Below are 26,690 nucleotides of genomic sequence, written 5' to 3'. Positions count from 1 at the left end.
CATATATGGATCTACAGCATCTAGAGCCACTGCACCTAGCTACCGTTCAGACCATATCTCAGAGTCACCTAGTATTTCAGCCAAGAGAGCAGAGACAGTTGCACAGTTAGGCACAAAGAGCTGAAATTGATATGGAAGCTGCTATTGAAACTCAACGTAAACAACTGAAGAAACTTGAAAATCAAAGAGACCTTGATGTCATTCAGGCAAAGTTAAATGTGTATACCGAAGAAGAGAGAAAGGAAAGGAGTGAGAGTTGTTGTCCTGCACACAGCCAATTGAATGATGCTAACCCATCTTCTCCTCATTCTGGAAGTCAAGAAAGGACAAAAAATGAGGCACATTTAGTACAGGCGTTGCAAGAAGCAATGGGTCTCACCCGACTTCCAGTCCCAGAACCCACTGTATTCCTGGGTGATCCATTGAAGTTCACTGAGTGGAGCGCAAGCTTTAAAGCTCTAATAGAGAGGCGATGCTCTAACCCTGCAGATAGGCTGTTCTACCTGCAAAAGTACGTAGCAGGGGGGGCGAAATCTGCCCTTGAAGGTAGCTTCTACAGAAAAGATGAGGAGGCCTATGAACAAGCATGGGATAGGCTGAATGCCAGATACGGTCATTCCTTTGTTGTGCAGCAAGCCTTCAGAGAGAAACTCAACGGATGGCCAAAGATTGGGGGAAAAGAATATCTCAAGTTGAGAGAATTTAGTGATTTCCTCCAAACATGCAGCAACGCTATGCCTCACATTAAGGGCCTACAAGTTCTTAACGACTGTGAAGAGAATCAGAAGATGCTAACCAAACTTCCTGATTGGTTCACATCAAGGTGGAACCGTTATGTCACAGAACAGCTGGATTTAGGCAATGATTATCCAAGTTTTGCAGAGTTTGCCAGGTTCATATCAAAGGAGGCCCGTATAGCATGGCACCCAGTGTCATCACTATATGCTCTGAAACCCTCAGCAGAAATGCCTGTAAGAGAAGCAAAAGGGCCAAAAGCAAACACATTTGCCACCGACGTGGGGGATTCAGAAACACCTTGCATTGTAGCTAAAACCAACGTTGAAGAAACCAAGTCAGAAGATGGAGAGAAAGTGAAGAAAGGGAGCATGCTAACACAAAACACTGAGTGTTTTTGCTGTGGAGAAAATCATTCCATATTCAAATGCCAAAAGCTACTGGAATTGACTGTGGAGGAAAAGAGAAAATGCATATAAGAAAATAGGCTGTGTTTTGCATGCCTGAGAAAGGGACATGTCTCCAGAGACTGCAAGAACAGAGCCATGTGTGGCATATGCAAAAGGGGTCATCCGACTCCTTTGCATGAAGAGTGTTCCTCAGCGGACAAACCCTACACACACAGCAGGTTTGAAGGAAATACATCCTCACTATCATGTTGTGTGAATGGAGGTGAAGGTGGGAGCACATCAATGATCGTGCCAGTGTGGATTTCATCATCTAACACTCCTAATTCTGAAACTCTGGTGTATGCTCTATTGGACACCCAAAGCAGTCACACCTTTGTAGAACAGGAGGTTTGTGAGAAGCTGCAAACAAAGATGGAGCCGGTAAAACTAAAATTATCGACTATGATGGGAAAAGACTCAATTGTAAAGAGTCAGAGAGTTTGTAGACTCAAAGTCAGAGGGTTCACCTCAAATATATCCATTGATCTGCCTCCAGCTTATACAAGGGATTTCATTCCACTTGAACGTGCGCACATTCCAACTTGCAAGACAGCCATCAAATGGAAACACCTTGCAGATATAGCTCAAGAGATGCCTGCACTTATAGATTGCGGTGTTGGATTACTGATTGGCTATGACTGCTCCAGAGCACTGGCCCCAAGGAAAATCATCACTGGTGGCGATTACGAGCCCTATGCCATTAAGACTGACCTTGGATGGAGCATCGTAGGAAGTGCATCGCAGCGTGTGAATTCTCAAGATTTGACTGGACTTTGTCATCGGGTATCGGTCAGAGAGGTGCCACCTGTAACGCCATCAGCGGTTATCAAGGTGCTGGAGTCCGATTTCGCGGACACCAGGCCAGGGGACAAAAGTATATCACAAGATGATATTCGTTTTCTGCAGATCTTAAAGGAAGGAATCTAGCAAAACGAGATGGGTCATCTAGAAATGCCTCTTACATTCAAAGCACGACCTCTTCTCCCAGACAACAAAAGGCTGGCTTTGATTCGACCAAAGCACCTTAAAAGGGAACTGGAAAGAGATCCTAAATTCAAGGCTGACTATGTGAAGTTTATGGATGGCGTCTTCAAAGATGGCGAAGTAAAGAAAGCGGAAACAGAACCAGGACCGGATCTCGCAAATGGCCTTCTAGCTCCATTCATCCCTGAAGGAAAGAGAGTTCTGCGAGAGACGTCTAAGAAAGGAATTGGATAGGATGATCCACTGCCAAGCGCGATGAAGCTAAGGTGGGAGAGTTGGATGAATGATCTGGAAAATCTTGAGAAGATTCAGATCCCAAGATGCTTCACACCTACACACTTTGGTGAGCTACTGAGTGTCGACTTCATCAATTCTCTGATGCAGCAGTCGGGGCGGGGAAAGGGTGAACGCCTCAACAAGTCATCCGTTGTTAAAAGACCTATTGAGAAGTTAGTTGTTCTAATGGAGAGCAGTTAGGAAGCAAACAATTTCTAGAAACGTATATATTTCCTAGGCTAAGGGAATATTAAAGTTGATGTAGCATCAGTTATGTAAATGGACTTAATTGTTCAAATATGTAAATTATATTGTGAACTTTAACTGTTCTATATGTGAGTTAAGGGAAAGACAAACAAGCGAAAAGAGTTGAAAATTACCATTGATTTATTTGATGAAAATCATATTGTATATGTATTAACATCTGCATATGTGTTTGAAGGTAATTTTGGTGGGAGTGTAGCTGACGCTCAAAGGTCCCTTATTATTGTTTTGTCCTTTTTTGAAGAGTGTTTAATGTATGTTTGAACTTTGTTTTATTTTGTAAAAATGATAAGAGTTGTCTTTCCGGAAGTCATGTGAGCTCTTGCCCCGGATGTTTATATTGTGTTTGTGAGAAAGTAAGGGCGCTAAAAGTGTCAGCGTTGTGATAACGTAATTCTACTGCTGGTCTACTAGGCGAACACATTTTCACGGTGTTTCATGAATGTGCAAAGAAGAGAATAAACGTGATTGTGGACATCAGTTCGATGCGTAAAGTTCTTTCAAGACCAGAGTAGTTACACGGAGGATGGCGCATATTGGCTTTTTTTTTATCAACATGTGATTGTAGTTCGTTGTCAACCTTACCACGGTACATAGGAGACGTCATTTGTGTCTGAATAACGTTTTGTTCATGAGTTGTTGATCCGTGAAATCAGAATCTCCCAATATCGTTCCAACTTTACTGAACTAAGCCAGAAGACCGTCTTATTTATTAGACCGCTCGGTTTGCTGTTCCTTCAATTAATTTTTATATACATTTATTTTGGACGAAAACTTAGCGTGAGGAAAGGCAAGTTTGGCGTGAGTGCGTGAGATATGGGTTAATTGCGTGACTCTCACGTTCAATGCGTGAGTGTTGGCAGCCCTGGTTTACCTGTGTCGTAGTCTGGTCAAAAGTGGTCTTCAATGGCATTAAAACAATGAAAACGCTGCTGAAGTTAATCCATAGACTAATCAAATGAGTCTGTGTCCCTTTGAAATTATTTCTGATAATCCATAAGCAATAAACCTGCTTTTCTGTTTCCAGATGTCAGAGCTAGAGATAGCTTCACTCTCATGCAAAACTGTGTGCGCGAAGCCCCCACCTTTTTGTTTTACCATGTGTGTGTGTGGGGAAATCCCCCTTCGATTCTATTGGCTCTAACAGTCAGAAAGAGATGTCAATCAGCAAAAACGACAAATGGGGGCCAGAGATATGGAAAATCCACCCAAATGATTTCACTTGTTTTGCATCAATCTTGATACAGGGTACTTATTATATGTTGTACTTTGGATTCCTAAAGCTTTTAATCTACTAACCCATCATCCAAGGGTAGTTTTCACTAGATGTAAAAAAGAATTTTTGGACGGACACTATAATGTTTTTTTTAGTATGATCATTCTGAATTTTCTTTAAAAAAAACATCTATATTGATTCTGACTTTTCTACATCCAAATCAAAGGTTTATCATTACTTTGAGGAAAAAGATTATTAATTTTCCCCTTTTAGAAGTGTAGTTATGGTCATTTGTTCTGGAAATGTCCTTTTCGAGCCTGAGACCTAAAAAACAGGCTTGGGGCTTAACAGGTTAAAGAACGTTATCCTATACCTTTCAGAAGAACATTCTGGGAACCAAAATGAAACGTCCCGCTGAAAACATTCCTAGAACAACGAATGGTAACAAACATTTCTAGCTGGGAACTCACACATGCCACCGCAAACATGCAATATCTGCTTACAATTTATCATGAATTACGTGCTTGTTTGTTTTTTTCAAAAGGAAAATATGGTGACATCAGATTTTTTTTAAAACATCCTTTTCAAACAAATGCAACAAGTTTGTTTTGTAAAGCGCTCTAGAAATAAATCTGACGTTGACCATGACTGTGTTAATATTTGCCATCAAAGGAACATTTAATAAAAAAAAAATAACATCCTGAGAACATTTTCAGAATGTTTCTTGGAGAATGTTCTTCATTTGTTATCATGTAACATTGAGGGAACGTTTTTTAAAGAACATCTTTAAAGGTGGGGTAGGTATGTTTGAGAAACCGGCTAGAGATACACTTTTTGTTATATTAATAATAATAATACATGGGACTTATATAGCGCTTTTCTGGAAACTCAAAGACGCTTTGACAGATAATTATAAAAGACAACAACAAAAAAACAAACAGATAAATACAAAAAGAAATAAACAAAACAGAAAATAGGTGGGGCGGGGGTCAGTGGTTGAATGCAGTGTTGAACAGGTGGGTTTTGAGTGATGTTTTGAATGCTGTCTGATATTCCATGGAATGCTCTTAAAGGTAGGGTATGTACATTTGAGAAACCGGCTCGAGATCGCTAAAATTTGAAAATACACGACCGGAGAAAATCTGCCACTTCCTTATAGAGTCCCTCCTCCAACATACACAAACGCGCACATGACCAATGAGGGCACGAGATAAGTTTGTGCACAGATGGAAGGCTGACAGGCAGGTAGGCCATCCAGTTATTTTAGCCGGGCCGGCTAAAATGATTGGTCGTACTTTTTACACTATTACGGCTTCCACAGATGACATTTTTGTATGTTTTTTTTGTCAAAGCACTTAAGATATTCATTGCTATCGGGATGTTAAGAGCTTTCCATGGAATATAACAAAAAGTGTATCTCGAGCCGGTTTCTCAAACTTACATACCCTACATTTAATACCCTAAACCACACCCCGCTGCCACATACCCCCACCGCCCGACTCAGGCCGGGATCCCGCCGGCCGCAAGCTGACTCTCCCCCCCCCCCCCCTCCGCCGAGCGAGAGAGGAAATCAGCCACGACCATCCGGTTACCCGGCCTGTGGATCACCTTGAAGTTGAAAGGCTGTAACGCCAGATACCACCGAGTGATCGGAGCGTTGGCATCCTTCATGCGGTGGAGCCACTGGAGCGGGGCATGGTCCGACCAGAGGGTGAAAGGGCGCCCCAGGAGGTAGTACCGCAGGGCGCCGACCGCCCACCGTATAGCGAGGCACTCCTTTTCCACCGTACTGTAGTTCACCTCCCTCTGGGCGAGCTTACGGCTAATGTACAGTATGGGACAAAACGGCCCCCACCCCACTGTTCGAGGCGTCGGTCTGCAACACAAACGGGAGAGAGAAGTCAGGAGAATACAGAAGCGGCTTACCACAGAGGGCTTTTTTAACCCTCTCAAACGCCAGCTGACACCGCTCCGTCCACTGGACCGGATCTGAAGCACCCTTTCGGGTCAGGTCGGTCAGGGGACTGGTCAGCTCCGAAAAGGACGGGATGAACCGCCTGTAGTAGCCGGCCAGCCCCATGAACCTCCTGACCTCTTTTTTCGTCTTGGGCGCCAGACAGGCTGAAATGGCGGTTGTTTTCTCTATCTGTGGCCGCACCTGCCCGCCGCCCAAGTGGTACCCCAGATACCGTACCTCCCTCCGTCCAACCGCACACTTCTTCGGGTTGGCCGTGAGCCCCGCCTGCCTCAGGGACTCGAGCACCGCCCCAACCTGCTGCATATGCTGCTCCCATGTCTCACTGTGAATGATGACATCATCCAAGTAAGCAGCAGCATATGCAGAGTAGGGACGCAGCACCCGGTCCATGAGCCGCTGGAAGGTGGCTGGAGCTCCGAACAATCCGAAAGGAAGTGTGATGAATTGGTATAAACCATACGGAGTGGAGAAGGCCGTTTTTTCCTTAGACTCTGGAGAAAGGGGAATCTGCCAATAGCCTTTGGTTAAATCCAGCGTCGTGTAAAAGCGAGCAGTGCCTAGCCGATCCAGGAGTTCGTCGACCCGGGGCATTGGATAAGCATCAAATTTGGACACCTGGTTCACCCTGCGGTAGTCCACACAGAACCGGATTGACCCGTCGGACTTACGTACCAGCACGACGGGGCAACACCAGTCACTGGTGGACTCTTCTATCACTCCCATCTCTAGCATAGCCTGAAGCTCCGCCTGAACAATTTTCCTCCTGTGTTCAGGCAGCCGATAGGGCCGTGAACGAATGGCCACGCCCGGGGGCGTTTCTATGCGGTGGTGTATGAGAGAGGTGCGCCCTGGCAGCGTAGAGAGCACGTCGGCAAACTGCCTTTGCAACGAAGCAACGTCTGCTCTCTGGCCCGGTGAGAGATTATCGCCACAACAGACCGGGGCTACTTTGTTGCTTTTAATGACCTCCGGTCCCGACTCATCTCTCTCAATCACCGTGGTGGCCAGAGAAACCGACGCCACCTCCCTCCATGCTTTCAGGAGGTTAAGGTGGTAAATCTGTGTTGCTCCCCCCCTGTCAGAACGCACCACCTCATAATCTACGTCCCCCACTCGTCGTGTGACCACGAAGGGTCCTTGCCACTTGGCGAGTAGTTTAGAGCTAGAGGATGGGAGTAATACAAGCACTTTATCTCCCGGTGAAAATTGTCTCAGTTTCGACCCTCTGTTGCACAGGCGCTGCTGACGTTCCTGAGCCTGGAGCAAATTCTCCCGTGATATCTGCCCCAGTGAGTGGAGTTTTGCTGGGGCTTCCTACCAAATAACAGCTCAAAGGGAGAAAATCCTGTGGAGGACTGGGGCACCTTCCGCACTGCAAACAACAGAGGATCTAGCCATTTATCCCAATTACGGCTATCTTCGTGAACGAACTTACGAACCATGTTCTTTAGTGTTTTGTTAAACCGTTCCACCAGGCCGTCGGTCTGCGGATGGTAAACACTAGTCCGTATTGAATGGACGCCCAATAGTTCATACAGCTCGCGTAGTGTGCGTGACATAAACTGTGTGCCCTGGTCAGTCAGGATCTCTTTCGGGATCCCGACTCGGGAGATAATGTGAAACAGTGCCTGCGCGACGCTCTTTGCAGAGATATTACGCAGCGGCACTGCCTCGGGATATGGCGTTGCATAATCCACTAGGACTAGTACAAAGCGATATCCCCGTGCACTCCGGTCTAATGGCCCGATGAGGTCCATTCCAACTCTCTCAAAAGGCACCTCAATCAATGGTAATGGGCGCAAAGGTGCTCTGGGGATGGCCGGCGGGTTAACCAGCTGACATTCACGGCAAGATGCACACCACCGCTTCACATCTGCGCGAATGCCCGGCCAATAAAATCGGGCCATTATCCGGTGTAGTGATTTGTCGTACCCTAGGTGACCTGACATGGGGTTATAATGAGCCGCCTGGAAAACCATTTCCCGATGGCTTTTTGGCACCAACAACTGGGTATTTATCTCTCCTGTCTGTGTGTCACGGCTTACACGATACAGCCTGTCCCTAACCACCGTAAAGTGTGGGTGAGTGAGTGCTGCGTTTGGGTGTAGCTGGGAGCCATCAATACTCACCACCTGACCGAAGGCGTGCTGAAGGGTCTCGTCCCTCGACTGTTCGAGGGGGAAATCTTCCACAGGAAACACCAGCGGGTCCAGAGGGACCTCCGCGGCCCCCTCCGTGTCCGTTTCCCCCTCGATGTCGTCAGCCGCCTCCGACTCTCCACTAAACACAGCACACAACTCACATTTCCCTGCCGTCCGTGAACGCACCCCCATAGCCCCCGCTAGCTTAGCAAACCCCGGCCAACTCGTTCCCAAAATCAGAGGGTGCGTAAGGCGAGTGCTAACTCCAGCCCTGACTCTATGCTTTTTCCCCTTATAAGACATTTCCAGCGTCACCTCCGGGTACTGGTGAATATCCCCATGCACACAACTCACCTTCACCCACGATGCTTCAATCAATGCCCCAGGCCGAACCAGGTGCTGATGGATCATCGTCTGATTACAGCCCGTGTCCATCAGAGCCTGGTGTGTACCCCCCTGTATACATACCGGTATACGGTACATCCCTTCCAAATCGGGGGCGGCAACTGGCGGTCCTGAAACCCGAACCAGCTGTCCGACCTCCATGAGAGGACACTCCCGTCGGAAGTGGCCGGGCTGCCCGCACCGCCAGCAATCCTGCCCTGACGTCTGAGGAGCCCCCCGTGGTGCCGGACGACCAGAAGTGTAGGCCGGACCCTGGGGAGAGATAAAAACAGGAGGGTAAGGTAGAGCTAGGGGGGAAAGTGTCGGGGCTGCGGGGTTGGGGCCGTGTGATGGTGGGGAGGGAAGGGCAGCTGCTCCAGGAAACCTCCTCCTCGGGGCTGGGACGGGTCTGCCCGCTGAGACGGCTGGTGGTCGGGGCTCCTCTTTCATGCTCCGCCGGGGAAGCGAGAGGTGGTCCTCTGCAAGGACGACGGCTGCTTCCAGGTTGGCGGGGCAATGGCACTGGACCCAATTCGCCGTGGAAGATGGCAGGCCGGAGATTAACTGCTCCAGCGCCACCTGCCCGACGACTTCCTCAGCGGAGCGCACCCCCGGCTGGAGCCAGCGGCTCGCTGCATCTAGGAGCCGCTGCTCGTAGGAGAAGGGCCGGTCAGCGTCCTCGAAGGGGAGGGCCCGGAACCGGCGGCGATGTCCCTCTGGCGTGCTGCCAAGTCGGTCCAGGATGGCCTTCCTCAGATGCCGGTACACATGCCGAGAGGCTGCTGGCAGGCTGTGGGCGGCTAGCTGCGCACTCCCAGATAGCAGAGGCAATAGCCGCGCTGCCCACTCCTCCTCCGGCCACCCGCACGCCGACGCTGTGCCCTCAAATATGTCCGGGTATGCCTCCGGATCATCCTCTGCCGTCAATTTCTGGAGGGCAATTGAAGGCGGTCGGGCCGGGTTGGTAGCGGGATCGCCCTCCCGAGCGGCCGCACGCTGCAGCAGCTCCCGTAGGAGAGCCCGGTCCTCGCGCTGGCTCGAGGCGATCCCGAGCAGAGCCTCGCTCTGCTGTCGCTGTAATGCTGTGGTGGTCTCCTGCATGTGAGCGAGACGTTGGAGGGCCTGACCCAGCGGGGTTTCTCCTTCCGACATCAGGTCCCTGTTCAGGCGCCACTGTGAGCCTCTCCGCTCACACACGGTTCAAATCGGGACGGAAAGAGCAGGTTGGTGGAACACAGGCGTTTATTAACTCCAAACAATAATATGCGCGGGTCTCAAACGTTGCCCGGGTGGGAAACTTCACAGGTCCTTTGGCGACCTTCCAGGATCCCGCCTACTGCATAACAGAACAGAACCAGGTTACGACATGCTTTTCTTCCTGCACTGATTACCTGATTCCGATCAGCTGTCTGGCCTCCGGCCGAGCCACTCCCTTCACTCCAGCAGCCAGCGCCCAAACCACACCCCGCTGCCACAGTCATCATGTAACATTTAGGGAACGTTTTATAAAGAACATCTTTAATGTGTTACCCCAACAACGTCCAAAACACATCCTTAGAATGTTGCAGGCAAAACGTTCCACCTTTTTTAGCATATCACATTAAAGAAACGTTTTATAAAAAAACGTTCTGTCATCTCAGGCCTTAATAACATCCTCAAAACATCCTCTGAATTTTGCAGTTAAAACGTAATGTCTTTGTTAACCTTAAACCTTATAGGAACATTATTTGAAATAATAAACATCCTAAAAAGGATTAGATTAAAAGGTTTCTTTAAAACATTATTATAACCTGTAGGTAATGTTAGCCAAAGTTGTGAGAACGTTCCCCGCTAGCTGGGATGTCTCCATGCTTTAATGTTCAAAAAGGTCTTTATTTTTCTCATACTGCTTGTGTTTCAGCACCTCTTTTCACCCTCTGTCTAAAGCCAGACCCCAGTCTGCTCTGATTAGTTAGCTGGACAGCTCTGTTGTGATTGGTCAACCGCTTAGAGATGTCCCACCCCTTAACCTATCATGTACAATGTGTTGGAGCGCTGGCCAATAGAAGCGCTAGTGTTACATAATATATGTCACTAGTCATCATAGAGTCCAATGGAGGCAGGCAAGGGGTGGAGTGTGTAGGAGAAGTTCTCTTAAAATGTATTTCTCTGCTGTCGCATCACAGCAAAGCATACAGAGCATGCCAAAGTGTGATAAGATCCCAGTGCCAAGCGGACTTGGTGGTGTGAAAGCTTCATTTGAAACCTGGGTGTCACCTCAGCAGAGGCTGATGACTTGAAGATTGTGAGCGGCGGAGGCGAAAGCTTGTTGTGTTTGAGATGAGGATGGGAGCGAAGCTGTGGGAGATGCACGACAGGTGAGATTGTCTTTCCTCTGAGCCACTGAGAGGACATACAAACTTCTTGGGCTGGTCTGATCCCTGTCTCTGTGAAATTCATCAGCAATGAAGGCAAGGCTTGCGAACAGGAAACAGAATCCTAACATGTTTGGTCATGAAAATTGTATCTTAAAAATCGGATATTGTGACAGCTCTATCGTTGCATGAAATTATTGTCATGCAGACTAATCACATGCATGTTTGTTTATACTTATTCCTGAAGAATACAACAATTTGCTTCAATCACTTTGATGCTCTTTGGTATTTCCAATGCTTACATTATAAAACTGCATTCTTCAGTTTACGCATGAAAAATGTTCAGATTGATGTTTATGTTCATGTTTACTGCCTCAAGCAACTTAATTTACCAGAGAAGCTTTCCACATTGATACCTACTTACAGACATACTTTCTTCACATCCTTCCCATTCGGCTGTAAATCCCCTAGGGCAGTGGTTCTCAAACTTTTTTTTGAGAAAAAAATAAGTCGGGGCCCCCCCAACACAAATAGTCAGGCTCAGTGGCGGCGCCAGATATTTATTTTGGGGTGGTGTGGGGTAGCTTGAAGTTTCCTAGAGGATGCTCAAACATTTAGGGTTTCCCATTAATGTATCGGTCACTACAGTGGAATTTTCTACTGCAACACTCCCCACGCAAATACACAGTGTGACAGTTACAATGAAGGCTCGAGGCTTATAGGTGTAAGCAGGGGTAAAGTGCTATTTTTATAGGTGGTGTGTGGACCTCACATAGGGGGGTCCGGGGGCAAGCTCCCCCGGGAAGATTTATTTTTAAATATTGAAGTTAATAGCATCAATCTGGTGCACTTTGAGAGCAAAATGAAGAGATCTATGGATACATCTCTCAAAACCTGTCACGATTCTTATGTCATGTCACGGTTTTAGTTTTGTCTGTCTGGTAATGGATTTTGTTTTGCTGTTCATTCTTCCCTGTCGTTAGTTTCCCTGCTGTGTCTGATTGTCTGATTGTGTTCACCTGTTGCCCTTGTGTTTCGCCTTCCGTGCCCGGCTGTTTCTCGTCTCGAAATTACCCCTCCCTGTATTTAGTCTTGTCTCTTCCTGTGTTCGGTGTTGGTTCATTGTTTGTATTTTCTCACTCTCCATGTTAGTCACTTCCTCATGCTACCTGTTTTTGATTAACGTTTTTTGTCTTGTTTTTTCATGTCAACAGCTTTGCTTAAATAAAGCTTGCTTTTGTTTGAAACCCGCTTCCCTTTTTAACTGCATTTGAGTCCTAATATTCCCGGACTCTGACAGAATGAACCAACCAGTAATGGACTTTGCAGTTTCTTTTTCGTTGGCTCAACAGGCGGATCACCTCAAGTACGCCCTAGACTACATTTTTTATACTTGGTTGGCAGCCTCATCCAGACGGGCTAAAGAGGCTGCTTTGAAGGAGGCACACCAGGAGGTCGCTCGCAAGCCCTGTTTAAGGAGCTCGTTGCCTGAGTGGCTTAAGACTTTTGCAAGCAGCCCTGAAAGCTTGTCTCGAGCTTCTGACCCTTTCTTGGGGTCTGGCCTGGCGTTTGGAGGTCCACGGAGCCTCCGAATGACCCCTCTCGAGTTCCCTCTCGAGTCCCCTCTCGAGTCTCCTCTCGAGTCCCCCCTCGAGTCCCCTCTCAAGTTCCTTCTCAGGTTCCCTCTCGAGTCTCCTCTCCAGTGCCCTCTCAAGTCCCCTCTAAAGTCACCGCTCGAGTTCCCTCTCAAGCCCTCTCTCAAGTCCCTTCTCGAGTCTCCTCTCGAGTCTCCTCTCGAGTCCCCTCTCGAGTCACCTCTCGAGTTCCCTCTCCAGTCCCCTCTCAAGCCCTCTCTCAAGTCCCTTCTCGAGTCCCCTCTCGAGTCTCCTCTCGAGTCCCCTCTCCAGATCCCTCTCCAGTTCCCTCTCCAGTCCCTACTCAAGTCCCTACTCAAGTCCTTACCCTATGTCCTGTGCCGTTGAAGGTCCCGCGGACTACTCTTCCGCCGGGGGTCCTGCCAAACCTATTTCCTGTGCCGTTGGAGGTTCCGCTGGGAGTCCTGCCAACTCCATGTCCTGTCCCGTTGGAGGTCCCATCGACTACTCTTCTGCCGGTGGTCCTGCCAACCCTATGTCCTGTGCCGTTGAAGGCCCAGCCGACTACTCTTCTGCCGGGGGTCCTGCCAACCCTATGTCCTGTCCCGTTGGAGGTCCCGCCGACTACTCTTCTGCCGGGGGTCCTGCCAACCCTATGTCCTGTGCCGCTGGGGGTCCCGCCGACAACTCTTCTGCCGGGGGTCCTGCCAACCCTATGTCCTGTCCCGTTGGGGGTCCCGCCGACTACTCTTCTGCCGGGGGTCCTGCCAACCCTATGTCCGGTGCCGTTGGAGGTCCAGCCGACACCTGTTTCATTGGGGGTCCTGCCAATTCCTTGTCCTCTTCCGTGGGGGATCCTGCCGACACCTGGCCCGCCGGGGGTCCTGCCTACTCCTTGCCCGGTTGCGTTGGTGGTCCAATCGACACCAGCCCTTGCTCCATCCGGGTACCCATTGACACCAGCCCATGTCATGTCCAGGATCCCGTCTACGCTGAGTTCCCCAGCCGCTATCTTCGCCCTCGAGCCCGGCCCCCTGAGTGCCGCGGTCTTCGCCCTCGAGCCCGGCCCCCTGAGTGCCGCGGTCTTCGCCCTCGAGCCCGGCCCCCTGACTCTTCCAGCCGCTGCCTTCGCCCTCATGCTCAGCCCCCTGAGTTCACCCGCTGTGGCCTTCGCCCTTTTATGAACTCTGCCTTGCCCCCGGGCCGTCCGCCTGAGACCCCCACCACGAACTCTGCCTTGCCCCCGGGCCGTCCGCCCGAGACCCCCCACAATGAACTCTGCCTAGCCCAAACCCGTCCTCCAGACCCCCTCCATCCACCCTTTTGGAAATGTTGTACTTTATTATGGACGTCTGGGATCCGTCCCTTGAGGGGGGGGTTCTGTCACGATTCTTATGTCATGTCATGGTTTTAGTTTTGTGTGTCTGGTAATGGGTTTTGTTTTGCTGTTCATTCTTCCCTGTCGTTAGTTTCCCTGGTGTGTCTGATTGTGTTCACCTGTTGCCCTTGTGTTTCGCCTTCCGTGCCCGGCTGTTTCTCGTCTCGTGATTACCCCTCCCTGTATTTAGTCTTGTCTCTTCCTGTGTTCGGTGTTGGTTAATTGTTTGTATTTTCTCACTCTCCATGTTGGTCACTTCCTCATGCTACCTGTTTTTGATTCACGGTTTTTGTCTTGTTTTTTCATGTCAACAGCTTTGTTTGAATAAAGCTCGCTTTTGTTTGAAACCCGCTTCCCTTTTTAACTGCATTTGAGTCCTAATATTCCCGGACTCTGACATCACCTATATGAAACAGAACTGTAAACAGATTTACTTTTCCTTTATGGATATTTTATAAATCACCCTTTTAATCTTTTGGGAACCACTGCCCTAGGGGAAACATTTTGTATGATGGACAGTTGAGAGGCAGGCTGATGGGTCATCTTTTGAATTAAGGGAGAATTTAATTATTGTGCAAAAACTGCAGTGGCGAGAGAACCTGATTAGAATGATTCACTGCTCATACATAGAAGAGGGAATATGGAACAAAATGTAATTCTCTGAGATGATTGGCACTTAACAGTGAGGGATTTCTGACAAGCTGAAGGCAATTAAATACACACACACAAACACACACACACACAGAATAAAAACTGACTGACACACACAAAATGTGAGAGGAGGCTATACCCAAAAAATCTTTAAAGCAGAGGGCGAAAAAGCATGCAGATAAACGCCCTGAAGTCATGAAGAGCCTTGCTTCTTTTATTTAATTAAATCTCAGACTGTAACTCTTGCATGTGTAGTAAAGTTTCTTCTGATCTTCATGTGTAATCTGCTTTCTATTGTGTTTTTTCCCACCATGTGACGAAGGTAACTTCGTCACTGTGGACCGATGGCTTTGGGCCTTGCATATGTGCACATTTTTATACAATTTATACTATTTATTGATGTAGTGTTTATTGTATTTTATTTTGAAATGTGTTCCCCTTTCCCCATGTCTGTTGCCATTGATTGTGTGCACCTGGTGCCCTGTGTTGTCTCCTCCCCCCTCACCTGTGTCCTGTTGGGTTGATTGGGTTGGGCATTTAGGCTCTGGGGTTTTTCTGTTTGGTGTGTGTGTGAAAGATCATGGAGGCTGCAGGCTGTGCAGCAGGATTGAGGCTGTGTGTCATTGTGATCATTTAATAAATGCCCACACCGGGTTGTATTTTTGGATGTTTTGCCTCTGCCTCCTTGCTTGGTCAGGCCGCTCAATTGTCAGCTTCACACACCACATAGAAACTTCAAATGCTGTGAATACCCAGACAAACACTGAATAATACAGACATGACACCCCAGACTATCTAACATCTGTTTTTGCTTAGGTATTGTTGTAACTTGAAATTCAAGTGCAAATACATTTGTACTTTTATGCTCAACACAACAGGACTTAATGATGTGAAGAGACAAAAACACGGAGTGCAGAGCAAGCAAAGTGCAGGGAATTGTTCCATTTAACATAAAATATGTACTAATTTACCACTTGGGAGATTGTTGTGTTGTGAAGTGGGTTCATGGGAGAGGCAGGCTGGGGGGGTTGCAGTAGTTGGCTACTCCCGTAGTCCTTCAATGATCATTGTTTAGAAGATTTTTTCCTGGAGCCAAATTGTTAACACAGGTCTGCTCCTCTTCAAAACAAACAGGCCCCATGATTTAAAATTGGTAAAAAAAACTGAATAAAGAAATTTCCATTTAAAAGTCAGTGTTTCTCTGACAAAGCCAGCCAGAAAAATTGATGTCCCAGAGTGCCAGAGCACTGTTGGCTCGGCTTGTTTCTCTGACTGAAGATCCAGACGTCTGGTAAAATCTTTTATAAGGTTAAAATATTTAGTTTAACACACCATCTAGGAGAGTTTCTATCATAAAAAACTAACCGCTACATTATTTAAATTATGGATTTATCTCGGATTTAAGACATTTGGAAACATTGTTGATGGTATTTTATACATAACTACACATGATCTTAAGGTGGTTGTCATGTCCAAGAAACTTATTGTGAAAGTTTATTCTTTATGTTAGAGTTGTCATGTCCCTTTGTCTTGTGCTTTATGTCTATACCCTTAATTATTTCTTCCTCTCATTTCAGGCCTCCACGCTCCCCGCCCCTTTTCTGTCTCCTGCGTCCTTGATTATTTTCCCCGCCCTGATTGTTTCCAACTGTGTCCCCTTTACCTGTGTATATATTGTGTTAGCTCCCTCCTGTTAATTGTCAGTTCGTTGTCTCACGAAGACCACGTATCGGCTTACCTCACGGACCTTTTCACGGACCTTTCACGGACCTATGCTATAGATCGCATTATAGTTTTCCTCGAAAGAGTGGTTTTGTTTTCCTTGTTTTATTACTGTGCAAATTCCAGTAAAGTCTTTATTTTGAAACGCTATCTGAGTCTGAGTTTTGAGTCGTGCAATTGAGTTCATGCCTCAGTGTTCTCCCCTTGACAGTACGAACTGACCATCAAAATGAACTCAGCCGACTCAGATCAGATTAAGAACGCTATCCGTTCTCAGGGCCAACGTCTTGGGCAACAAGAGGAGCGTATGGCCACCATGCAGCAGGGAGTGCAGGATCTAACCAGCAGCCAGGGGGAACTACAAACATCGTTGACGACCCAAGTTAATCTACTGGCAGCAGAGGTTCAGCGTGTGCTCACTCACCTGCAGGCTGTTTCTCCTCCTACGACTCCTCCGGTTCCAGCGGTGACCGGATTCGATCCCAACCGGGTTACTGAGCCGCACAGGGCTTCCATGCGTCTGGCTCCACCCGAAAGGTACTCCGGGGACTCAGAAGGCTGCCGGCCGTTCATCGTGCAGTGTGAGTTACACTATCACCACCAACCGGCTGCTTTTCCCACGGACATTTCCAAAGTGGCTTTTATGATCTCTCATCTCTCCGGCCGAGCAGCAGCGTGGGCCACGGCAGAATGGTCCCGAGGCTCGCCTATCTGCGGGTCTCTGGAAAACTTCATAGACACTATGAGGAAGACCTTCGATCAAACCACGCCGGGCAGGGAAGCAGCTCGGGCTCTGATCAAGCTGCGACAACATCAGCGGAGTGTGGCTGACTACGCCATCGAGTTCCGGACTAAGGCAGCCGACAGCGGCTGGAACTCCGCTGCATTGTTTGACGCTTTCGTCAGCGGTCTCTCGGATTCTTTACAAGACCAGCTGGCGCCTCTCGATCTGCCCGCTGATTTGGACTCTGTCATATCCATGGCTTTACGTATAGACAATCGTTTGACGGAGAGGAGAAGGAATAAATCCAAGGATGCGGTTGATCCACCTCTCCAGAGGAGACGCTCGCCGCTGGATATTACTTCTTCTTGGAGGCCCCGTCACCCCTCACCACCTGCGTTCCGGACAACAGCGCCCCCTGGCTCCGTGGAGGAGCCAATGCAGTTGGGCCGCACCAAGCTGTCGCTGGCAGAACGTCAGCGTCGATTCAAGGAAGGTCTGTGTTTCTACTGCGGGCAGCGCGGACACCCACAAGCGGCTTGTCCGGTAAAAGAGGAGGCTCACCAATGAAGAGGAGTACGTTGGTGAGCCGGATCTCTTCCTCTGACTTTCCTCCTCGCACCCTGACCCGGATCCAGGTAAAAATCAGAGACAATGTAGTTACTCATGGTGTTCTCATTGACTCAGGGGCGGACGAAAGTCTTATGGATTGGGGTTTAGTTAAAAAATGGGACATAAAAACTAAACCTCTACCCCAGCCTCTTGAAGCGAGTGCTCTCGATGGGCGGCTGTTGTTTAAAGTGACTCACCAAACGGAGCCTTTAGAAGTAAGATGTAATGATAACCACCATGAGACAATGTCTTTTCACTTATTTAACTCAGCCCAACATCCACTCATTTTGGGGTTTCCCTGGTTGAAACTTCATAACCCTCACATAGATTGGCAATCTGGGAGGGTGGAGGGGTGGGGAAAGAATTGCATTGATCTCTGTTTTAAGCAGGTAGCAGAGATTGACAGGGGATGTAACACTGGGAGTGTTAGGCAGGATACAGTCCCAAAAATATATCTTCCGGATGTACTTTCAGTTCCTTCCTGCTACCTCGACCTTAGTGAAGTTTTTAGTAAGTCCAAAGCTCTGGCTCTTCCTCCTCACCGCTCCTATGACTGTGCTATTGACTTGATTGCCGGGTCTCCCATTCCTAAGGGTCGACTTTATGCAATTTCAGGACCTGAGAAAGAGGCCATGAAGGACTATATTGATGCCTCCCTCAAGACAGGGCTTATTCGTCATTCCTCATCCCCAGCAGGGGCAGGGTTTTTTTTCGTGGGCAAAAAGGATGGGTCTCTTAGGCCCTGTATCGACTACTCACCTCTCAATGACATTACGGTTAAAAACCGGTACCCCCTCCCTCTCATCTCGTCCGCTTTCGAGCAGCTTCAGGAAGCCAAGGTTTTCACCAAATTAGACCTGCGGAACGCCTATCATTTGGTCAGGATCAGGGAGGGCGATGAATGGAAGACGGGTTTTAACACCCCTTCAGGACATTATGAATACCTGGTCATGCCGTTTGGATTGTCAAACGCTCCTGCAGTCTTCCAGGCTATGATCAACGACGTGTTGAGGGAGTTTCTGAACCGTTTCGTTTTTGTTTATCTGGACGACATTCTGATCTACTCCCCTGACCTTCACACCCACAAACAACATGTCCGCCTGGTTCTACAGAAACTGCTCCAAAATAAGTTGTTTGTCAAAGCTGAAAAGTGTGAATTTCATGTGGAAACAGTCACTTTTTTGGGCTTCATCATTTCCCCAGGTCAGGTCATGATGGACCCAGAGAAGGTTAGCGCAGTAGCCTGTTGGCCTACCCCTGACTCTCGCAAAAAAGTGCAGCAGTTTTTAGGCTTTGCTAATTTTTACAGACGTTTTGTGCGGAGCTTCAGCGCTATTGCAGCCCCTCTTCATGTCCTCACGTCCCCTCAGGTGCCTTTTGTGTGGTCTCCTCAGGCTGAGGAGGCTTTTTCTCGGCTGAAAAAGATGTTCACCACTGCCCCCATACTTACCATGCCGGATCCCACTCGCCAGTTCGTGGTGGAAGTGGATGCCTCCAACGAGGGGGTGGGAGCGGTCATCTCCCAGCAACAACAGAAGGACAACAAACTTCACCCCTGCGCCTTCCTGTCCAGGAAGCTCTCCCCGGCAGAGAGAAATTATGACGTGGGAAACCGTGAGTTGCTGGCCGTGAAGTTAGCGTTGGAAGAGTGGAGGCATTGGTTGGAGGGAGCCGAGCATCCTTTTGTGGTCTGGACCGATCACAAGAACCTGGAGTACATCAGAAAGGCCAAAAGACTGAACTCCCGCCAGGCTAGGTGGACCTTGTTTTTCAACCGTTTTGACTTTGTTCTTTCCTACAGGCCGGGGTCTCAGAATGTCAAGCCTGACGCTCTGTCCCGTCTGTTTGACCCTGTGCCTGCAGCCAAGGAGCCGGAACCCATCATCCCATTGAACCGGGTGGTAGGAGCGCTGACTTGGCCAGTAGAAAAGGAGGTAATACGTGCCAATGCTGGAGCTCCTGCACCAAGGGGTTGCCCGCCTAACCGGATTTTTGTTCAGGAGGCCGAGCGACCACAGGTGATCCACTGGGCTCACACTTCGCTGCTCACCTGCCACCCCGGAGTCAAGAGAACTATGTTAATTGTTAAACAACGTTTCTGGTGGACATCCATGGAGAAGGAGGTGAAGGAGTATGTGGAGGCGTGCCCTATCTGCGCTCGAAACAAGACCTCTTCCAGGTCGCGAATAGGGTTATTACAACCACTCCCTATTCCCAACAGGCCCTGGTCAGAGATCTCCATGGACTTCGTCACTGGCCTGCCCCTCTCTAGAGGTAAAACCACAGTTCTCACGGTAGTGGACAGATTTTCCAAAATGACACATTTCATTGCTCTGCCAAAGATGCCCTCAGCTAAGGAAACGGCGGAGGTCATGATGCAGAATGTGTTTCGGCTTCATGGTTTCCCTAAGGATATTGTCTCCGACCGGGGCCCCCAGTTTGTGTCACGCTTCTGGAAGGAGTTCTGCAGCCTCATCGGTGCCACGGTCAGTCTCTCGTCTGGATATCATCCGGAGTCTAACGGCCAGACAGAGCGCCTAAATCAAGAACTGGAGACCTGCCTGCGCTGCCTGGTGTCCCAGAATCCATCCTCCTGGAGCGAGCACCTCACCTGGGTTGAGTATGCACACAACATCCTCCCTACTTCTGCCACGGGCCTGTCCCCGTTTCACTGTGTTTATGGCTACCAGCCGCCACTGTTCCCAGCCACGGAGAGGGAGGTCACGGTCCCGTCTGCCCACGCTCTGGTCAGGCGTTGTCGGCGCGTGTGGGCTGCGGCTAGGAAGATACTCTGCAGGAATTCACAACTGGTTAAGAGAGCAGCAGACCGAAAACGCCGACCAGCCCCTGTATACCAGCCAGGCCAAAAAGTCTGGCTCTCTACACGAGACCTTCCCCTCCACGTACTCTCCCGAAAACTGGCTCCCCGGTTTGTGGGTCCTTTTCCCATCACCAAGGTCATAAACCCAGTCTCAGTGAGACTACGGCTTCCCAGGGCCATGAAGGTACATCCCACCTTCCATGTAGGGAAATTAAAACCATTGAAGGAGAGCGCTATGGTTCCCACCGTCAAACCCCCCCCGCCCCCCCGGATGATCGATGGAGGTCCGGTTTACACGGTCAAGTCACTATTGGCTAGTCGGAAAAGGGGTAGAGGGCGACAGTTACTGGTTGACTGGAAGGGTTATGGTCCTGAGGAGCGGCAATGGATTCCTTCCCGCTTCATCGTGGACAAAAGCCTCATTGAGGATTTTGACCGCCTCAACTCAGAGGAGCCTGGGCCGTCAGGAGCCGTCCCTAGAAGGGGGGGTACTGTCATGTCCAAGAAACTTATTGTGAAAGTTTATTCTTTATGTTAGAGTTGTCATGTCCCTTTGTCTTGTGCTTTATGTCTATACCCTTAATTATTTCTTCCTCTCATTTCAGGCCTCCACGCTCCCCGCCCCTTTTCTGTCTCCTGCGTCCTTGATTATTTTCCCCGCCCTGATTGTTTCCAACTGTGTCCCCTTTACCTGTGTATATATTGTGTTAGCTCCCTCCTGTTAATTGTCAGTTCGTTGTCTCACGAAGACCACGTATCGGCTTACCTCACGGACCTTTTCACGGACCTTTCACGGACCTATGCTATAGATCGCATTATAGTTTTCCTCGAAAGAGTGGTTTTGTTTTCCTTGTTTTATTACTGTGCAAATTCCAGTAAAGTCTTTATTTTGAAACGCTATCTGAGTCTGAGTTTTGAGTCGTGCAATTGAGTTCATGCCTCAGTGTTCTCCCCTTGACAGTGGTTTTATTTTTGAAAATTGTTGGAACAAGGCTACAGATTCCACAGAAGCAACATGATCACGATAGTAACTCAGAATTACAAAACCTAACCCTCTGAACCAGGGGCGGACTGGCCATTGGGAATACCGGGAGTTGTTTTTTTTTGCCTAAATCCTACCGGCCCACATTTGTAAGTGTTCCGGCCACTCCCTTATTTTATTTTTTTACCTGAATCCTACCGGCCCACATTTGTAAGTGTTCCTTCCCAGCCCAGCCCAGTGGGGTGTGGCCCACTGGGCTGGGCTGGGCCGGGCCGTTTTGATAGGCTACCTTTGGCCTATCTATCAGTTTCAATCTCACACATCAGGGGTTGGCAGGCAAACGGGGTTCAGGGGGAGTGGCTGTACGGCTGTACCCGTAGGATAGAAAACGGGGAAGTAACGTCTGACTCAGAGGTCGCGCGGCTGTGGAGAAGAACGTGTTGCCCAAATTCTGTTACTGAGTTTAGGCTAGTTAGCTAGCAGGTTTATTGTTTTGGGTGCAGTCACTTTTGCCTCCACTTGCTGTTCAAATAAATGTTGAAAGAAAAAGTAAATCTGTTTACAGTTCTGTTTTATATGGGTGTTGAAGAAGAAGAAGAAGAAGAATTGGGAGGGATGACACCCTCTTTAATGGTCACACATGCAGAGCACACAGCACACAGAGTGAAATGTGTTCTCTGCTTTTAACCCATCCTAGTACCAGGAGTCTAGTACTAGGAGCAGTGGGCAGCTATTGTACAGCGCCCGGGGAGCAATGGGAGTGAGGGGGGAAGGGAGTTGTCCGGTGCCTTGCTCAAGGGCACCACGGCAGGGCAGGAGGTGAATTGGGACCTCTCCAAGTAGAAGTCCACACTCCAAATGTAGGTCTGGTCGGGGACTTGAACCGGCGACCCTACGGCTCACAGTCCAAGCCCCTACTGACTGCCATAGATTTAGTCCCTAATTTTGCTCTCAAAGTGCACCGGATTGATGCATTTAACTTCAACATTTAAAAAAAAATCTTCCCGGGGGAGCTTGCCCCCGGACCCCCCTAGAGGAGGTGAGGTCCACCACCTGCCCACACCCACTGTTAAATTGTCTCACCCACATTGAAGATGCTTCCTATGCCCATGTTTTATTCCATGAGTCAAGTCAGGCAAATTGGGTCAAAATATTATTGCATTAATGATCTGTTAACATTAAAATCACTAAATATATGCCGTAACTATTTTGCTCTGCAACTCAAGGGCTCAGGGAATGTGATTACTATATGAATAATTGTCCAAAATAACATAAAATGCATAGGGTTTTTTGTTAAGTAACATACTTTCGTCGCCAGCCGGCCGATACATGCCGCGCATTAAGTGGGCCTGTCTGTCAATTAATCCCCGGGCCACTTTTTCCCCCCAGTCCGCCCCTGCTCTGAACTTCTGCTTATCTGTCCCTTTCTTAAAATTAAAAGACACATTGAATGAGACTGTGAGCCGCCACTTCAATCATATTTCAAGGCTGGAGAGGATTAAGAATAACATTTAGAGGAGATTACTGACAGAGTTCTTCAACCGGATCCATTTTCGCGCGTCAATAACTGTCATCTTTGAAGTCTGGGTCGTGGTTACAGCTTGTCTCACTGAACGTTTAGAAATCCGTTAAATCATAAAATTTAAAAACGAATATCTTCTGCCAGTTTTTTGTTTCATCAGAGAGAGCAAAAACGGATTTCCTATGTTGACGCCAATCGGGACGGACTAATGTTGTGTCATAACATTCAGCAAAGAAAGCTGAAATCACTCTGAGCTTAATCTACGGTTGGAAGCCAAAAGTCAATTTGAAGTTTGATCAGTTTTCCTTTCATGTGAGATCGGAACACTGCTGAAGTTATTCTTTTAAAGTGTTACATGTAAATAAGAAAGTTTTGACCTGTAACAAAACACATGGAGGTTTACAAACACACGATTTTCATGAAATGGCAGAAAGAGGTTACAGTCTAGTAGCTCAGTGAGGCTATATTAAGGCACAGTAGGGATTTAGGCTAATGCTAACATGCTAATATTTAGCAGGCAGAATGTAAACCATATTCACCGTCTTAGTTGAGCATGCTAACATTTGAGAATTAGCACTAAACACCTAAATACAACCAGGTTTTATGGGAATTTCAGTTGTATACATGTAAATCTTATTGCCTCTAAAATGGACAAAAAGACAACAAAAAAAAGAGAATCTCGGTCTTTGGTTCACTCCAGGAGGTAGAGATGGACCCATCCATCATCTAAAATAATAATTCTACTTTCACACATTGTTTTATCTTTCTTCTTTCTTCTACTCCTTGTCATGAAATGGTAAAATGCCTTTTCACCGCTCCTTGATGTGTCAAGCATTCAAACTTGAAGATAAAAAGAGAAAAGGCGGCTGTTTATGAATCAGCAATGTGTCAGTATGTAAGTGGACAAGACAGCCTGTTCATGCTTGGTTAGCTTTTCACTCTCATACTCAGTAGGGCAGAAGGTTATGCCTACAGGCTCTAAATCTCATTGAAGGGTCCTTCTTCCCTGGCAAGGTACTGTCTTCTTTCTTTTTATCCTTGAAAATAAAATATTACACAATATGTCACACTTAAATTATATTACATAAAAAAGGGGAGAGAGTTTAGGCTGGTAATCCAGGTTGTTGGCACATCAGCGGCACAAAACAATTGTATAATGATGAAACGATGAGGTGGTAGTCCTTTTTCCTTTTGTTGCTCTGGGAAGTGCAACACTCGATTAGTCCCTACATGTCTGCCTGGGTATTACGGCTGACATTAAGAAAGCAGTTCACCGTCTCTATCACCACTTCCACACAGCCGTGACTCACCAGCACCCCCACAATGCATTGTGGCCAAGCCCGAACACTCCCCGAGGAAAATCCCTCCACTGGCCTGGAGCGACAGCGAGTACAGAGACAGGATTTATCCAGTTTGCGCCCTCAAAGCTCCGCTCACAGCATTTAGAGGATGCACACAGTCGCAAACTGAGACCGAGGGGACAGTTCTGTTCGCAGAGGGGAACATGCTTTGCGATGACACATTTTGTTTTGCTTCATCAGGTTACTGTGTTCTCCACAAATGTCTTTCATGTTGCTTTTCTTAAACTCTTTATATAGAGACATAAGACACTGCCGTACAAAATATGTTTTGGCATAATAAGGAACCCTTGCTGAGGACGAGCTCAAAAGGAAAAAGTAGTACACATGGTGGACGTGTTGAAGTATGTTTGATAAAGATGGGATAATCTCCCCACATTATTTGTTTGAAATTCAGACAAATTGTGGTATGAGAAACTGTCTCAGTGGGCAAAACACTGAATCTGAAATTGTAAATCAAAATGTGCAATTCAGGGATTCACAATGAGCAAAGATGATGTTAACGAGAAGTGAAACCATCTCACAGAAGAGGCTTGGAGGTGCATTCCTGCTCTCCTACGCAAATCCTACGCAATGATTTTCTACTTGCTTAATGCAACATTAAGCAAGTAGAAAACAAACAACTGGTGAAGGCCTAAATACATTTGTGGAGGAGACATAAAACAAATGCAGATGCTTCCATACCAGGCATGAGCGGTTAGTGGTTTGATGAGTACGAAAATTATGAAATGACCCTAAACCTTCACAGTCGCTCGATCTCAAAGCCATTACAAGTAGATCACACCTCAAACCTGGGCTTGATCATGGTGCACATCATAATCATGGAGCAAATCAAAGCCCAATGCGAACTCAACCTGCAATTATCTCTACATCAATTCCAGACCCGGCTCGTCTATATGAGACCTGACCTGAAATATGATTAAATAAGCTTGGGGTAAGTTCAGGGCTTGGGGTGCGGGAAACTGTCTGTGTGCACAATGTCAACACATAATTCATAAATAAAAATGCACAGTAATACAGATTGCAGAGTATGAAGCATCACCGTGGCTCGTGTTCTCTCGTGTTTCTTGCTGTTAAGATCCAAGTCATTGGCAGAGAAACAGACCGAAACCCAAAGCATCATTTATTCACAGCTTTGGATACCTTTATTAATTATTTAAATCATCAATAAAAGTCAGCCTTTCTAAACACAAAGTAGCAAATCTCCCATAAATTATTTTGCATGTGTTAGTTTAGATGTATGAGTACTGTGGAATAATATATATAAATATATATATTTTGTTTTTATTGGACGAAAAAGCAACAGCCATTTAGCTTATACACTTGTCTATGCTTATTGGACTTATGACACATAGGAGAGCAGAGTTTAAATATTTTAAGCAACTAACTGTTTGCACATTGGCCCCAATGCATGAGATTGCAGGAAACAGGAACTTTTAACAGGCTAGGCCAGGGGTTGGCAACCCGCGGCCCTCGAGCCGCATGCGGCCCTTTAAGCCCTCTGCTCTGGCTCCCTTGAGCTTAGACAAAAATAAGAAGGAAATAAAATAAAAGTATTTGTAGGACTATTTATATTTTGTTGCATGGTTGAAAATGTTTCGTATCTTGTATTTTGAGGTGATACTGTGACACATAAATAAAAAACAAACGGTTTTAATTAGGTCAACTAAAAATATGCGTCACATCCTGCTACGGTCCCGTGCGAGCACCTTTTCTTGGAGGCGAATAACCTGACCCCCTGCTCGATGAGCGAACTATGGATAAATCAAAGAAAAGTATCGGAGGAACACAGGATTTAATTCTGCGTGGACAGAGTTATATGCTTTCACAGCAAACGATGCTGGTTTACCGGTATGTTTGATATGTAGAGAGAAGTTGTCAACGGTGCTGCTGCAGCCTTTACGTATCGAGTAACAACACGGGAGAGGAAGACAGTTGATAATCTTCAATCATAATTCAATGGGGTATGTCATTTATTTCAGAAAACACTTTTTGTTATATACCATGGAATGCTCTTAATGTCCCGATAGCAATGAATATATTAAATGCTTTGACAATAAATACATACAAAAATTAATCTCTGGAAGCCGTTGCGCTGTAAAAAGCACGACCAATCATCTGAGCCGGCCCGGCTAAAATAACTGGATGGCCTACCTGCCTGTCAGCCTTCCATCTGTGCACAAACTTATCTCGTGGCCTCATTGGTCATGCGCATTCGTGTGTGTTGGAGGAGGGGCTCTGTAAGAAAGTCTGAAGGAAGAGGCAGATTTTTTCACGTTGTGTACAGTATTTTCAAATTCTAGCGCACTCGAGCTGGTTTCTCCATTCTACCTTTAACTCTTTTTAGGGTGCAGCTATATGTTTTATGTATTTCAAAGTTGGCCCATTTTAATTATATATTTTTTTCCTTCAAATGTGTAGAGGACTCCCCAAGTGCTGTGTTTAATTTATTTTAAAGTAGGCTGGTGTATTATTTTAAATTCTCCTTATAGGAGTTCTTTATTTCTTATTAGAGGTCAACAGTTTTATATAATGTAATAAATAGCC

General features: G+C 47.3%; 1 protein-coding gene across 1 annotated transcript in view; it reads left to right on the top strand.

Moving 5' to 3' along the window:
- Positions 1-14,010, top strand: part of LOC307045075 (uncharacterized protein) — a 35,236-nt gene extending 21,226 nt beyond the window's left edge. Inside the window, exon 2 of the mRNA XM_079690574.1 lies at positions 12,766-14,010. Coding sequence (XP_079546700.1) covers positions 12,766-13,790 — 1,025 coding nt within the window. The 3' untranslated portion in view covers positions 13,791-14,010. The remainder of the gene's footprint in view (positions 1-12,765) is intronic.
- Positions 14,011-26,690: the final 12,680 nt, after the last annotated feature.

The sequence above is a fragment of the Notothenia rossii genome, assembly GCF_949606895.1.
Source record: "Notothenia rossii genome assembly, chromosome: 6".
NCBI classification, from domain to species: Eukaryota; Metazoa; Chordata; class Actinopteri; order Perciformes; family Nototheniidae; genus Notothenia; species Notothenia rossii.
The sequence above is the reverse complement of the archived record's forward strand: the minus strand, read 5'-3'. Positions and strand labels throughout refer to the sequence as shown.